At 50.8% G+C, this 16,673-nt stretch overlaps 1 protein-coding gene across 1 annotated transcript in view; it reads right to left on the reverse strand.

Annotated features, from left to right (window-relative positions):
* Positions 1 to 268: 268 nt before the first annotated feature.
* SLC4A3 (solute carrier family 4 member 3) overlaps positions 269 to 16,673 on the reverse strand; it is a 28,693-nt gene continuing 12,288 nt past the window's right edge. The window contains 17 exon segments of the mRNA XM_050339326.1: positions 269 to 2,263; positions 2,991 to 3,164; positions 3,644 to 3,813; positions 4,067 to 4,320; positions 4,710 to 4,876; positions 6,411 to 6,500; positions 7,067 to 7,273; positions 7,720 to 7,914; positions 9,231 to 9,379; positions 9,706 to 9,927; positions 10,237 to 10,450; positions 12,086 to 12,270; positions 14,011 to 14,107; positions 14,534 to 14,708; positions 14,813 to 14,948; positions 15,479 to 15,659; positions 16,300 to 16,451. Coding sequence (XP_050195283.1) covers positions 2,186 to 2,263; positions 2,991 to 3,164; positions 3,644 to 3,813; positions 4,067 to 4,320; positions 4,710 to 4,876; positions 6,411 to 6,500; positions 7,067 to 7,273; positions 7,720 to 7,914; positions 9,231 to 9,379; positions 9,706 to 9,927; positions 10,237 to 10,450; positions 12,086 to 12,270; positions 14,011 to 14,107; positions 14,534 to 14,708; positions 14,813 to 14,948; positions 15,479 to 15,659; positions 16,300 to 16,451 — 2,846 coding nt within the window. The 3' untranslated portion in view covers positions 269 to 2,185.

Here is a 16,673-nt window from a genome sequence, read left to right on the forward strand (position 1 = left end):
GAATGTGTATTTCTGATTAAATATGGGGCTCAGACTCCTGTTTCCAGCAGTCAGCATGGGGGCTCTAGCTGGGCCCACAGTAACCAGTCTGCTTGATGATGGTGATGGAAAACCCACCTCCATGCTGGTAGTGGGTGACACGGTTACAGTTCTTGTTCCAGCTGGGGCTTGCTACTTTACTGGCTGTTGTAAGCAAGAAAGCTTTGTGTTGGGGAATTTCAATCAATTTATTGCCACTGGCAATAAAACAAAAGCATAGAGCCAGAGGCACAATTCCTGTTAAGAGTTTATTGGTGTAGCTGTTTCCACTACAGTCAGAGGAGTCACAATGCACAGCAACAACAGGCCTCCTACACTACACAGGGAGGACAGGACACACACGGCCACAGACACACAGAGACACTCGTCTCTCCGCCCTGGGCCCTGCGGGGGGGCCAGGCTGTGGGCAGGAACCTGCTGTGGGGGGAGATTTCTTTCTCTGATGGGATATTTCTGCAGCCTCCCAAGGAAGGCATCGGACCCTCCCTGTAATGAAGCAACCACCATCTCTTGCAGGAGCCAGGCTGGTAAGTGGGAATAGGGGCAATGTCTTGTCCCAAATCCAATGGTGAAGCATGCATCCCAGCTTCCTCCAGACCACTCCAGCTCCAACCATCAGGGGGAGGCTGGGGTGCCTGTCTTCTCTGCCACTACTCTTGAAGTTGCCAAAGGCAGTAAGGGCACCATCAAGCAGTTTCTGGGCCAGCTCTGAACAAAGGCTGCCAGGTCAGGGAGACCTCAGAGGAAGCCCTGTCAGGCAGAAAGGTGTGATGCACAGAAGTTCCACCTGAATATGAGGAAGAACTTTACTGTGTTGGTGGCCTGAATAGGTTGCACTGAATAGGTTGCCCAGAGAGGCTGTGGATTCTCCCTCACTGGAGACATTCAAGAACTGTCTGGATGCAGTCCTGTGCCATGTGCTCTAGGATGACCCTACTTGAGCAGAGAGATTGGACCAGATGATGCACTGACCCATCCTGTGATTCTGTGTTTGGAGCTGCCCAGAGGTGACGGGGGATGGGTGCTGGGCATGCTGAATGCTGCTCCTTCCCACTAGGAGGAAATCACTGGATGTGAAAGGTCATCCCAGTATGGCAGCAGAATTGGGGCTGGGGGTTTCAGTGACTTCCTTGTAGGGTTGCAGGGAGCCAGACTCAGTGAATCACTGCAGAGGGAATGGGAGGGGACCCAAACGACTGTTTTGTGCTCCAGCACTACATCTCCTGTACAGCTTCTTAAATATAGTTTGTTCTCAGGGACAGGAATGTGGGGATCAGGAAGTGGGATGCAGCCCTATGATGCATTTACCCCTGCAACCTTTGTGGAGGTTTAGAATGGCACAGGACTCCCCCTAGTTCCTGCAAGAGGGCAGACACTCAAGGCTTCAGGATACCTGCTTGTCCCTAGCCTCCCCTCACGGTGCAGTTTGCCTTTGGGAATAAGGTTGGGAAAATTGAGAGGAGGCTAACAGCCTCTCCCATGCCAAGCAAGAGCTGAAAACAGTTATTTGGGAAGGTGACTGCACAGATGATGGTCTGGAGGACAGGGCCAGGGTGCCTGTCCCTCTTTGCCTGTCTGCCAGGCTGCAGCAGCCCCATGGGCCAGGGGCTGTGGCAGAGGCCCAATGTGAGCACTCCTAGAAGGGGGCAGAGGGAGCAGGAGCAAGGCATCTGCCAGCTGAGTAAGCCTAGGAGAAGCCCACTGGCCATCCACAGGCAGCTTCTAGCCCATCTCTGTGAGTGCTCAGTGTCACATGGTGCTGAGACATCCAAGCTTCATGGTAGTGGAGGGGGATGCAGTGGCACCAGCTGGCACGGTTCCCTTTCACCACCTGGAGACCAGGCACAGGCTGCCTCCAGCAGGGAGGGGACAGACCCCTGACCCAAGGGCACTGAGGGCCCACACAGCTTTGGGATGTGAGAGGCATCTCTCAGCCCACCAGGTCCAAGAGGAGAGAGACTCACAGCCTCTGCTGAGTGAGCGATGGGGCAGCCACATCCAGGACTGCCTCCTGCAGGGCTATGGAACAGCCATTCATTGGTCCAGGCAAGAGATCGTTGACTCATGGCAAGTCTCCAGTTAGTTCTCAGGAGGGGTGAGCAGGTGTGAGCGGCCTGTCCCATGACTGGGGAGGGCAGCTCCAAGCTCACACAGGCATGTGCAGCTCGTTGTACTCATCCCGGCCATCCTCGTCGAAGTTTGGCTCCGCATCCTCTGAGTCCAACTGGGAAGAGGCAGAGACCAGGCTCTGAAGGCCACAGCCAGCCCCAGTGTGGGGTCAAGCCTGGCACGGAGGGATCAGCACACAGCGACCCAGGCAGCTGGGCTGTGCTGGCAAAAGCAAGGCTCTTGCTGTTTCCCCTCCCAACAGGCTCCTTTTTTAAACCCTCATGCCTGTCTATGCATCCCCAGCCTGATGCCCTTTCCAAGGCCTGGAGCTTTGGTTCAGCACTGCAGCTCTCCTCTCCTCCACTGCTTGCAGCACCAACTCCTAGGTGCTGCTCCAGGCTGTTCTCCAACAGGAGCTCAGGATGTTGACAGCAGCAGAGGAGCTGACAGCTCTCAAGGAGCTGCCAGCACCCTGGCACTGTGGTTACATGTTTAAGTGCCAGGCAGCCACAGGCTGTCGCTACTGGCTCAGTGGGGATTTGGGGTGTCTCTTGATAAATGAGCCACAAGATGGAAAGGTAAACCTGTATTCCTGGCCTCTACCTAGTAGGAACCTGTGTTTCCTTGCCCTAGGCTGCCCATCCATCTCACACCACTCCCAGGGCTAAAACCTCCAAGGAAGCCATTAACCCACCTAGTGCCGTTGAGCAAAGACCCTCAGATAATAGCAAGAAAAACCAAGGCTTTGCCAGCTCAGGTTCTCCCAGCCTTTAAGGCTGCCAAATCTCCTCAATGTCACCACATTGTTGCAAGCTAGACTATGAAGACAGCTATCTGCTTACCGCTTTGAGCTCCCTGTCGTGGAAGAAGCGGGGTAGCACGAAGCGTCGCAATGGCACTGTCATGATCAGGACGAAAGGGAAGGCCAGGGATGCCACTGTAGACTTCACCACCCAAAGCAGCACAATGCAGGCCAGTTGAATGCAGGTGAAGAGATTCATTCTCCAGGTCTTCACCTAGGAGGTAAATCCAGTCTAAGAACACATTATCCTTCCACACAGATTAATGAACACTCGACTGACAAAACATAACCCTTGGGCATAGATTAGTACAGCAATGCAACACTGCTGCATGCTCTACCTGCCTTTACAGCAAGGTAGAATTCCATAACACATCAGCCCCTGTGCAACTTAGCAGCATACACACCTGGCAGTGCAGCGTCCCTTCATCCTCTCCAGCTATGCATCACTCCTATAAACTGTGTGTCTGTCCATCCAATATACTGGCAATACACTCCTGGGTGCAGCCTCATGGCATGCTATCCGAGCACTGTACCACCTCTGTGCATGGCTTGCACTTACTTCTCAGCACAAACTTGCAGCCAAGGAGGGTCACCAAGCCAAGCATCACTTCAGCAAAGCACTATCCTCCCCTCACCTATCTCTTCTTCCTTTGCTCCTCATTGCCTGGTTCCCTGCGACCTGTCTTTGCTCACCTTGACAACGTAGATGTGGTCAGGGTGGTGCTTGGATGGCATGAAGATCAGAAGCAGCCGCTCATAGAGTTGGATGCCAGTGAGAGATGTAACCCCCATGTACAGGAAGATGCCGAAGAGCACAGCCAGTGGGATCTGCCGCAGCATGTTCCCCATCACAATGGACAGACCTGCACAGACAGAGCTCAGGGCACGGAGTGTCCCATGCCAGCCCCTCCACAAAGCACCTCAACCTTCATCCCTCTCCCACCTCCTCTCTGTCCTGGGCTGCAAGGGAAAGGAAGCTCCAAAGGGGTAGGTGTGGGCAGTCCCGCAGTGAGCAGGCAGAGCACAGGCTGGCCTGTGGGGAAGGGACACTGCCAGCAGATGCACACGGTTGGTCCTGACCTCTCCCCTCCCTCCCTCACCCAAGCAGAGACTCACCAACAAGAGCAGCAATGAGCACTCCGGTCACACGCTGCTCCTTCACCTCCTCGATCCTGGGCTTCTCTCCTGGCGCGATGGCCTTGCTCATGACAGTCAGGGCATTGACATGGGTGACAGAGCGCACCGTCGCTGCGGTCAGCCAGGGCAGCCCAAAGAGTGCGCAAAGCCCCCCCATGGTGCCAATGAGAAGAAGGTCCAGGTGGAAGCCAGAGCCTTTCAGCAACTTCCTCTCCTTCTTGCTAACAATCAGCCTGAAAGAAAACAGAGCCTGGGTCAGTGCCAAGCCCGGGGCAGTGCCCAGAGATAGCACTGTAGCTGGGGACAACATTCAATTCACTCTCCGGAGACAGCACACATGGGGATAACAAGGAGATGGCTGAGGAGAGGAATGGATGATGGCTGTCAGCTTAGAAGTTTCCTCCTGTGCTTGGCTGAGGCAGGTCTCCACCACACCACATGCCAGGAGGGGAGCCAAAAGATGACTGGAGAAGCCAAGGTACAGTCTGAAATGGCCAGGATCCTGCCCCTGCTGTTCCTCTGGGATGCCCATTGCATCTCCATGTGAATGGCACCAGCACTTATGCTGGTCTTCCCTGCCTAAGGGTTAGTGACAGTTGGGGTTGGTAGGGGAGGTACTCACGTAGTGATCTGTGTCTCCATGAAGATAAGAATGAAGACCAGGAGGGCAGGGATGGCAGAGGCAAACATCATCCACAGCGGAAAGGTCCCACTGCTGCCCATGGGGTGAATGAACCAGCCACGCTTGTGAGGAGATGTGACCGACAGGCCGGAGGGAACATTCAGCTTCTGGTGGTGTAGTTGCAAAACCCAGCAGTTACTCATCAATACACACCTGCCCACAGCCTCACACAGGACTAGCCTTGATCCTCCTGCTCTCCCTGGCCTGAACACTCGGATGGGATAAGCCACTCTGAACTGAGCAGGACTTTCTCATGGATAATCAATCCCCTTCAGTGAAAAAAGTCCCACGTGCCCTAATATGGGCCTGTCTCATTTCCTTTCAGCTACTGAAATTTCCTTCATTTTTGTCCAAAAGACCAAGGAAACATCTTTCCTCGGGAACCTCACCCCCATGCCGGTGGTTAAAATGCTCCTTGACCTCTTCTTGGACAAATTAAGTGTTCTGAGCTGCCTACCTTTCCCTGAAGTGGCTTTCCAGACTTTCCAAGCTTTTCTGAGACATTTTTCAGGATTGTTTTTGCAGCGTGAACCCCAGAAGTGACCACATTCTCTGGAAATGACCTCACCCTGACCATGTTCAGAGCAAATATCATGTTTGTGGCCACCATCAGACCACACAGACTCCTAGCTGTACATCATCCTGACCCTGCGTTCATCAGCATTTGAACCCTTGGCTCTGTGCTGCTCTACAGCAATTTTTGCTATCTGCAGTGCAGGGAAAGTTTACGATTTGCATTTATGTTAATCAGCATAAGTATGAATAATATTCCTGGAATGCTTGTCCTTGAGCTAAGCTGTGTAACTAAGTACCATTTTCTCGGAAAGCTTTGTACATATGCTGAGTTAATACTGAAATGATAATGCTTTTGATATTAATTGTAGAAGTGTAGAAGGGTATGAAAAGAATGTAACAAAGTGCATGATTTTACTAACATCTGATAGACCCAAATTTTTCATTGAAATTCAAATGAATAAAAATGCATTTTGATTCCATCAAGCCTTGGGCTGTCTTGATAAAAACCTTGCATGATGAACAGGAAATAACTTTCACTCTTTCCCCAGTCTTACTGAAAAAAATACCACAACAAAAATATATAAGTACATATCTACTGAAAAAGGATAAAAAATGAAACCTGTGAGATGGGTTTGTTTGATAAACTTAATGCTAAGTTTGTGCATAAACTGGGAAAAAAATTATTAAGACAGTAATCAAAATATTTAGTAGCCTCTACAATCAAGAAGGGAATAAATATATTAAATATTAAACGCCATTAAAACCATTCTACATGCCAGCTTCTTCAGTGTGCATAACCAGTTTATATCTCGTTGACTGACTACAAGTGTTTAGAGTTACAAACAAGGAATTAACTGCAGTGAATCTCCCTAAAGCCCCCCCTACTAACAGCTGGATACTGGGGGACTCCGGTCCCTGTAGCTCTGGCCTCAGTCTCAGCAAGACCCTTGGAGCTTCCCTTCAGCGTGGGAGTGAGGACGAGGGGAATGTCTCTGTTTGTTCTGTGCTGTTATGACTAAAGAAGCAGGAAATACAAATTCCCCAGTGTACAAGAGCAGGCCACAGGGCCACAGGGAATTAGTGCTGGGCTGTAGGAGGGGCTCTGAGGGCAATGCTGGCACCTACCTGTGTGTATGTGTCAGTGATGGTGTAATCCACCAGCACCATGACCAGGATGGAGATGGGGATCCCAAAGTCTCCGATGATCCGCCGAGCCTGCAGAATAAAGACCTGTCACTGGCAAAGGGAAGGGCTGGCTCCATGCATTCACCCTGCTACAGAGAGCCTGTGGCAAAGAGAGGCCCAAGGTGGGGCCAGGCACCACTGCAAACCTAAGCACTGCTGATGGGCAGGGCTGTGCATCCCATTGCCCACATAACACACAATCCTCTTCAATGACTAATTGCTCCTGCTGGCCTATTTAGGCAGTGGTGCAGGTATTACACAGATGCCCTGTATGTGAGAGATGTCCAAAGAGAACAGCTCTTGCTCCTATATTCTAGTTTAATAGACTTGTATCCAGACCAAAGAGCTTTCCCAAGGTGCAGAGGACTTTCCAGCAAAGCTCACTGGAGCAAGACAGTGCAGATACTGTCACCAACAGTCAGCTCTGGTCTGCAGCCTAGGATGGGCTACTATCCCTTCTGCAAGGTACTTAAGGGATTTCTGGTGTTTCTTTCGGGGACGTCCAAGCACTCTGGAGAACAAATGTCTGTACCAAGAACCGTTACATGTTTGGCACATCCCTCGTCCTTAACATCTGGGTCCCACGAACCTCTCACCTTTCCTCCTAAGAAACGGCTGTTCTTGAACTTGCGCATAAAGAAGGCAATGAAGAAGGTGCCTAGCATGAGGATGAGGGAGAGGAGAGCAGTATTGGGCTGCATCCTGGTGCCCAGTGACATCGCATCTGCAGAGAGCATGCTGGCATTCAGGCTGCTTTGCACATTCGGTGGGTAGAACTTCAGCAAAGGATGTTCTGCAAACACCTGGGCAGGTGAGAAAAGCAGCAGGCAAGTTACTGCAAGGAGGGGCAGGGGGCACTGTCACTAATGGGAGGCCGGGGAAGTGGAGGTGTCCTGCTTTGTGGAGAGGGAAGGGTGGTAGATGGTGGGTGCAGACAATCCCAGCATCTGTCACCTTGCCTCACAACCCACCCATCTGCAGAGGGCTGGGGAGAAAAAAGTGGCCCCTCTTTAATGCCTCCTGCAGGAAGAGAAGTGGAGAGAGACATCAGGGCTCTTCCTGCCACCCTCTGCAATGGCACAGGAGGCAGTTGGGCTGAGGCATGAGAGGTCAGCAAAGAAATGCCTTGCAGAATGTCTAGGAAAGCTGTGGCTGAGCTGGCCCTGTTCCCCTGCCACTTGTATGCTAAAGCAGCAGGTTCCTGAGAGATCAAAAGATGCAGTAGCCCATCTCCCTGGGGAAGGTTCACCTTGTACAGTTTGTAGAAGGTCTCGTAGATAAAGATGAGGGAGATGAGGAAAGCAAAGATCTCCTGGGTGAAGGGCGAGATGTAGCGCACCAAGAAGCTTCCCTCAGCTGCCACAATAATGAAGATGAAGACGATGAGCCACAAACCAATCCACACTCTGCCTGTCAGATACTCAATGCCTTGTGTCTGGCAGAACTGAAATGGAAAGGGGAAGGAGTTACTTACGGCTCCTCAGGCTGTCTCCTGCATCTGCTCCCCATTAAGATCAAAGACTCTCCTGGAAAAAAGCATCTACATCTGCTTGGGCATCCAGCACAGAGACAGCGAATTCATTGCTGAAGTCCCAGGCAAATTTGCAGACTTTGCTTTAACACCTGCCAGTTCACACTGAGCAGGTCTTTACCTCTCCAGCTTTTTTAACAGTATCTCCTTTACTTTGTGCTGAAGCCAATCATGCATGATGCTCCCCATCCCTCCCATATGGAGGTGCCATTGCTCAAGCACAGCCCTCCACTGCTCCATGCACTCAACAGCACAAGCCTGTTCCCTACAAAGGAGAGCCTGAGCATCCCGCTATGTCCCATTTCATAAAGGCTACATTAGCTGGGCCATAATCTCAGACAGCACCTCTGCTCCTCCACACACATCAACACCAACTACTTCCAGCACCAGTCACATCCCTCCCTTTGCAGCCTTCCTCAGTGCCACCACAGGCAGAGGTACACCTCTGTACACAGTGACTGGGCAAAGAAAAGAGGTCAGTGACAAGTGCGGTCACAGGAGAGCAGAGAAATTCACACTCTGCAATGGCATCATCTCCAAACTCTTGACACACCAAGGTGAAAATCTAACGGTAGGAAAAAACATGCTATTTTAAAGACACAGACATGCTAGGAGTCAGAAAAAAAAGAGAAGGATTAGACCCACTGCTTGAAGGTACAGGGATGCTTGTAAGAGCAAAGGGGTCATGCTACTTAAGAAACATATCCGTCCTGGCTGGCCAGGATACCTCTGCACACACCCTAGGGCTCATCCTGAGAGGCAGGAGTAATGTACGTGGCACATCCCAAACGAGTGGTACACACGTTGTTGGGCTCACATACAAGGAAACCTGGACACAAGTGAAAGCTGTGAAATGGTCTTCAAAGGAAGCCCCAAGAACAAGAAGGTTTTAGGATGCAGCTACAAGTGCTCATTGTGCCAAGATGGCCTGCAGCACAGGGCTGGGGAACAACGCTTCACTCAGAGACAGCAAGTAGAGAAGTGCTGTTATCACTGTCACACCTCAAGAGATAATGGACACAGCAATGGGAGGCAGAACTCTCTACAGCATGACCTATTAAGGGTCAGCAGAGCCAGGGGCAGACCTGGCCGAGCTGAGAGGAGCCTGGAAGGACCCAAGGAGTCCACACTACCAAAGACACTTTGTAGAGCTGACAAATGCCAGCTGCACTCTCCAGAAGAAGGACAGAGTGAGCAGGTACCAAGCATAGACACTGCCTCACATGTACCTTGTAAAAAGCTTCTTCAAACACCAGCAGAGGCCCTGAGAAGCCAATGACCAGGAGTGGCTGGGCTCCAAGCAGGGAGAAGAGGATCCCTAAAACTGAGGTGGAGATTATCAGCTCGGAGACCCCCATGAGACCCTCAGTTTTCTCTCCTGGGAAAGAGAACAACATGTGAGTGTTATAGTCTGGACACAGGCACCATCACTACAGGCAGGCAGGCTGCACAGCTCCAGAAAGAGGAGGCAGGTCCCCATCCCATCAGTAAGAGGTCCCCTGTGTTAGGCAGGGAGCATGGAAGGAGCTTGGGGAGCTGAGGCTGGAAAGGCCAAGTGGCAGGGTGAGAACAAGGCAGCAGCCAAGGCACAGCACGACCACTCTCCCTGAGCGAACAGCACCAAAGCCCACCCCAGCACAGCATTACACAGACACAGCCAGTGTCCCAGAGGGCAAAGAACAGACCAGAAAGCAGGCCCATTACCTAGGAGTCCCCCGAAGGTGATGGCAGGAGAGAGAGCAGCAAAGTAGATGAAGAGAACGGCTGCGAGACACTGGCTGTGCAAGGCGTCTCTGATGTCACTGAGGTATTTGGGGTACCTGCGCTTTATGTCCCGAACCAGACCTCCAAAAAATATCCCGGTTCGCTTCAAAGGGTCGTCCTCAGCCTCCTCCTCTTCTTCCTCAGCTTTCACTTCACACAGCTCTGGAGATGCACGGAGGGTAGGGCTTGAGTAGGGAACAGAGGTGGGCCCTTGGCTGTCCCTCTCCCCAATACCTCGTAGAGACCTTCCTCCAGCAGCACTAGCCTGGTGGGCCCCCTCCACTGCACTTCCCACTGCCCCCAGTTGCCTAAGCTGCCCACAGCCGCTGTCCTGCTCCCCTTGCCCCACTCCCATCTCCCCACTGCAGGAGCCAGACCCCGCTCACCCCCTTGCCAGGCTCTGGGAGGGGAGGGCCCACTGGGGCATGCAGGGCACTAGGCATAAACTTGCCCAAATGTGAGTGGAGAGACCTTTGGCTTCCTGAACAGTCCCTTCCTTCATGGACTTCTGCTCCCTCTCCTTCCTCTTCTTCAGCAGCAACTTCTGGAAGGTGGCAATAGATTTGAGCAAGTCTTTCCCCTCCACTTCTGATGGGGGGATGACAATGCTGCAGTCCAAGAACTCATTGATTGCGTTGAGGAGATCTTGACGGTCATCTGCCATGTATGCAGCCTCATGGAAGTGCTGGTAGTGACAGGGAAAAAGAGAGGGAGAAGGCTCAGACTGAGACTAGACCCAGCTACCTACAGCCTGGAAAGTCAACATTTGCTGTGACCTTTACAGTAACATACTGCTCCCTTAACCCTCTACTCGTCTCATTACTGCCACTCTGTGACCCACACTCCTGAATTCTGCCTCCTGTTTTGATGGAGAAGCTGGTGGAACCCTAAAGCACCACAGATAAAAAGCACAAGAACCAGGACCTGAGCAGGGAACATAAAAGACTCTTGGGAGTCTCCACATGGCAGAGAGAGAGAGAGAAAGAGGGAGAGAGAGAATAGGAGTCTACAGCATGAAGGAAGCCATGCAAGGGTAACCAGGCAGAAAAGGTGAGATACTTCTGACAGCAAGGGTAGGATAACAAGGAAGGACTCCAAGGAGACCAGGAGGGGATAGCACTACTGCAAATAGGCAGAGAGGTGCTGGCAAACAGGCAGAAGTGCTGCATTGCCTCTGAAACATGCCTTCAGAGAAAGGGCTGGAGGATGATGAACAAGTGAAGAGCCTGTAAAGCAGGGAGGGGACAGCTAAGGTCCCTGCAGCACACAGACTTCCTGGAGCCACACTTCAATGTAAACGATACTGCACTCTCTCTGTGGCGCCAGGCACTGTGTAACCTTGCTACAGCCAGCCCTGGCTGCAGCAGCTGCCTCTCCTCTTCCAGCAAGACGAGCAGAGACTCTAATCAACAAGATCAGTCTACAAACATGGTGCTGAAGCTGGAATATGGCATTTCACCTCTTCTGGGTAAAAACAGATTCTCAGCTGAGCCCTGTGCAACTCCAGGGAAGGGATCTTTCACCTGGGAGATCTTGTTGCCTATAACGCGTGTTTTCTGATTGAACCTTTTAGTCTCCAGTTCAGGGAAAGTTGTGCACTATTGGCAGGACAGGAATGTTTGTTACTTGCTTATAGTTACATGGAACCAACCATAAGAACCCTGTGAACCTCTGATCCTCTTGTCCTGGATGTCTGCAGCAGATGCTCAGATTGTCTTTCGTTTGCATTTAATTCCTTAACAAGTTAATGAATTTCACTTTCCTGCCATGTAGACAGATGGGGGACTTCTAGCAGTGCATGCACTTGGCAGAAAAACCTTCCTGCCTCCTCTTCCCTCCTCTTGTATGGATGTGCTCCTCTACATGGATGCCCGAGCCACGGGACTCAGCTAGAAAGCTTCATCCAAACACCTGACAACCATCCCCAGGCATTGCTGGGTCTTTTTGTCAGTGTAGTCTGGGCCAGGTGCCATGGTCACAGGCATTGCTCAGCCTCCCCTCCTGTTTGTGAAATGTAAACTGAACACCACTCCTGTAACCTTGGGCTGTTCCTTGCTCCTGCTTTTACATATGGCCCCTTTCTTCACCCAGCTGAGCACTCTCTATCCCAGCCAAGTGTCTGTCCTACTCTTTTCTCTGTATAGGAACATTCTACCTTGGTCAGGGCAGGCTGCTCTTAAAAAACCCAGGTGCTCACATCTGCCTACCCCACCCGGGCCTATGCACAGCATCTCTCAGCACTTTCGTCTCAGGACTGTCTCCTAAGGAGCCACCAAAACTCCCTTGCCTTTGTCAGCATCACTGTCCATCAGCTTCTCACCTTGTCGGACATGAGGGTGGAGATGGAGCGACCAATTTCATGGTAGTCCATGTTGGCCTGGCTAGGTCCCAGAAGCACAAAGATGAATCTGACAGGAATCGGGACCTCCAAGACAGATTCCAGGAAGACGGCCTCATTTAGTCGGACAAAAGCCATAGTTGGCTGCTCCAGGAACTGCACGCAACCTACCAGGAGGCAATGTTTGCAGCAGGGTTAATCATTGGGGTGAACTGTACTGGGTAGCCTTTAACAGTAGAAACAAGGATTTCAGGGGTTCCCAGGAGCCCTGCAGTTCTGCATGTTCTCCAGATCACTGACACAGCAGTGAGCTTCATGCTGAGGACTGCTCCAAGTCCTTTAGTGATCATTCACAAGCAGTGCTGTGAATGATCATTCACAAGCAGTGCTGCTTTCTCTAACCTCCCATTTAGCCCATTCTTAATCCCCCACAGTGGGCTCTACTTACACTATGAAGGCCTAATTTTAAATTGGAAGGTTGCTTCCCACTTGTGGAAGGAAGACTCTTACATGTTACTTTTATCAAAAAAACTTCTAATCTCATCAAAGAATGAAATCAGGTTTGTTTGACATGACCTATTTCCCATAAACCTCACTGCTTGGCAATAATTACATTCTTATTCTTTAGCTCTTTATTAATTGAATCCCATATTAGCTCTGCCATTCTGTTGGCCGAGAAGGATGTCAGGTTAAACCATCTATAGGTACTGGCTCACTGTCCTTCCCTTCTTCAGCACTATGAGATTTCTTTTGTTATCTTGTATGTTCCCTGTATTCCTAAACTTTTTTTTTTTTCACAGAAAAGTAAGCCAGTTCTCTAAACTCATAGGATCAATCTACACAGTTTGTTTTACAATGCCTGCACCTCATCAGTGCTTGGCAGTCTCCTCGGTTCCTAACAGATTGGGAAGTACTCCTGCATCCTCCGGCACACCAGCTGCTTTCTTCACATACCGAACACAAATGTTTATTGAATACTTGTATTTCTCTGGCATTATTACTGATCTTTCTGCCATCCAGCAAAGAGCTGTGTTCTGTGTTAGAATGGCAAAGCTGGGCCATCTGAGAGTCCAAGCGAATCCCAAGACACAGCCTTATCTCAGAAACAAGCCAATGTTTAGTTCTGTGGGTATTCAAAGTGTGTTTATGAACCTGACTCGGCCTCAATGTGATTAAGAATCAGTTTGGTTGAGCTGCCAAGCATCTTTGCTTGAGCTTTTAATCTACTGGATAGGCAATGACATTTACTTTGCTTGCTAGGTTTGCTCGGATTTTAATGCCAGCAAAGAGTGGAAAAGGAATACTCTTGCAGTCAGAAGGAACCAAGCCCAGTGTTGCTTAAGCCTGCCTGCTCACAGCCCTAAAATATCCCCTGGCAGTGCTACGGCCAATACCTGAGACTTTGCCACCAGCCATGCCCTGCTTCTGTAAACTCAAAGCTCCCTGGCACACACAGCCTGCAGTCAACACTGGTCAGGGACCGGGACCAGCTGCTGGCAAGGTGTGAAGAGGGCAGACAGAGGGCAGCAATGCTTAGAGGCCCAACAGCAGTTGTAACCTGGCCACCAGTTCCTCAGGCACCACTTGCCTACTTCTGAGCTGCAAAACCAGAGGTTCTAGTGAGCCTGGCAGGACTTTCACCACTAAGTTGTGCCCCAGTTCCCAGCAGCAGAGTCTATCATCCTCTTTTTTAATTTAGGAAAAGAACTACCCTGGCACCCCATATATTTACCACAAAGAGAATATGCACCATCACCAAGGAGAGAGTGTACCATGCTCCTTCCCCAGCTGAACTTTGGAAACATGTAAGAGATGACCAAATATCTCTCAGGAGGGAGGGCACAGACAGCTGGGGCCAGACCAAGATCTGCACTAGTCGTTGGGGGATGCTACATGCCATCTCTTACCCACAAGAACTACTGTGGCCTCTGCGTCTTCAGGGATCTTCTCCATCAGCTTCAGGTATTTACGGTGGCCCTCAGAGTTATGGAGATGTGGGTTTTTCTGCCAAGGAAGAATACAAGTAAGTAAGGATGAAATCCCCACACTTTGGTCTCTCTACAGGGCCTTACACCCCTCTGGCATAACTGCAGCTGGGCTTGCCTTGGCTGCACACCCAACATCCTGTTCACAGGCAAGGCACCCTCCCAGCAAAGGCCACCCTGCAAGCACCAGTGCTGTTGCTGCCATTACATGCTCAAGCAGACATCCGCATACAGTGCAAAGCTAAAATTAGGTTCCAAAATCATAATGCAGCGACCCGATTTCCAGTGCTCTGGATGATCCAGGGGAGCTGTCCCTGCATACAAGGTGGGTGCTGCCTTGTTCCCACCTTGTTCCCCCATGAAGAGGCCCAGAGGTGGGTGCCAAGGGTTGCTGTCAGCCAACAGTTATCCCTGGAATGTGGAAAAAGAAACAGTACCCCCTCACCTCCTTGCACTCGGTCTCATTGGCCTTGGGGTCGGCCATCTCAATGCGCTCCTCCCCCATGAGGGGCACACAGGTGTCTGTGGTGTGGTTGTGGTGGTGGTTCCCCACGATGGAGTTCATGCTGGAGCTGGAGTGATTTCTTGGGAAGAAGCCCTCTTTCTCATCATTGGGGTGGCTGCGGGGGGAGAGTGGTGGCCATGAGAGGACCTGCCTCCTTTGCCACCCAGGGCTCACAGGTAATCCCCGATCCGTGGGAGCCCTCATCCATGTGCCACCCACCTGTGCTTCAGCAGCAGGGCGCGCAGCACGTTGGCTCGGTCTTCTGCTCTGATCTGGTCAGAGATGATCATGGTCTCCACCATGAGGTGTGCAATGCCAGGCAGAGTGGTCTGCTCCAAGTCAAGGAGGACAGCACCTGCCATCAAGAGGGGAAGAGCCCTGCTCCTAGTGTGCAATGCTCCCCACTGCATGCACACTCTGTAGACACAGCTGTTCCACCAGGAGCCAGGCTCATAGAGTCTCTCAGATGAGAAATGCCCCAAGTCCAGGTGCCCCAGGTCCTTTCTGTAAACTCTCATCCCAAGAGAACCCAAAATCTCCAAGATGCACTGATCACTCTGGTATCTCCTTTTGTTTCAGTCTCCTGCTCTGACCAAACTTTCCCTTTCACACCAAAGATGGGTCCAAGACCTTTCAGCCGAGACACAGCTGGGTGTTGCAGCTGCCACGCGCCCAAGAGCAGTGAAGCAGAGCATGGAACCAACATAGGAACCCTTGGGCTAATGTAAACCCTGCCAAACAGGTTGCAGGATGTCCCCACAGACCCTACATGGAGCCTGGACACAGATACTGTTGTGTGCCTCCACTGAAGAGCCAAACAGTGACAGAAGCTATCCAGCAAAACCAGAGCCAGAGCCCAACCCTGGCCTGCTGCTCCTGACTCACCGTGGGCAATCGTCTTCCTGAGCTCCAACAGACTGCGGAAGGACAGTGAAGCTACATGGGGTTTCCCCCACCTTGCTGTATCCTCCTCCACATCCTCCTCAAACTTGATCCAGCGGGCCGTCTCCCTCCAGTGCATCTCCTGGTTCTTATCCACCACCAGCTCATTCAGCTCCACAAACACCTAGTGCAAATTACAGCCAGAACATGAGACCTCCCCTGATGAATACAGCTCTACCAGTAACACACAAAAAGCCTGAGCTCTGTTCTCAAGGTACTGCCTGGTCTGAAGCACTGCCTGAGCAAGCCTGCTGTAGTTAACCAGAGGCTTTAGTGGACAGAAGCAGCCAGGACAAATATCACTGACAGCGTGGCAGAAGCTTCCATCAGCACATAGAGCACCAGAAAGCTTCAAGTCAGATGGTGTGGGCAGACGAGAGAGAATGATGCATTGCTGCATCCCTTTCCACCAAACTGTGACAATTTTGTCATCTGCCTCCTTCTTGGTTTCCCCCAGAATTTTCCACACTTACCAGAGATGACGATATTACCATGCTGCCAATTTCCACAACAACACTACCATTTCTGGGACATTTTAATGTCTTTCCTAAGGTCAAGGCTTTGTAATTCCAGGGAAATCTCTACTTTTATTGAAAAAAGTGTATTTTCAGCCCTCAAAATAATGGATAATAGCTTGAAATGTCACCTTCAAGGTCATGTAAAGAATTAATTATATTGAAATGCATTTATCACTTTATAAACTGCATGTTTCTAGTCCTGATTTATGGTTTCTGAACAAGTGTGGGAGGACAGCACATGGATACCTCATGGGGCTTTCTATCCAGCTTCTTCTTCTTCTTCTTTTTCTTGACAGATGGAGTTGATGCTAATTTTTTGCTTGTCCTGGTGGTCTGACTCCGAGATGGTTTTTTCATCAGATGCCTCCTCACACCAGGGTTATCTTCAAAACGGTGGCCTGAAGACATAGGAAAGAAAAAAAGACCACTGATTTGTCTAGTGGATACACACTGTCTGGCAGGGAAACACATCCAAGCACACATTTCTTTCATTAGCTTACGCTATCAAAGTCCTGGCAGCTGGAGAACTCACCATCATCTTCCAGACCTCTGAAGATCCTTACTGCCTCATCTGCCTACTTTCAGCTCTTCCAGATGCCTGTAAGTTAATTTCTTCACAA

Source organism: Myiozetetes cayanensis, unplaced genomic scaffold (assembly GCF_022539395.1).
Source record: "Myiozetetes cayanensis isolate MyiCay16 unplaced genomic scaffold, myiCay2020 scf9, whole genome shotgun sequence".
In the NCBI taxonomy this organism is placed as follows: domain Eukaryota; kingdom Metazoa; phylum Chordata; class Aves; order Passeriformes; family Tyrannidae; genus Myiozetetes; species Myiozetetes cayanensis.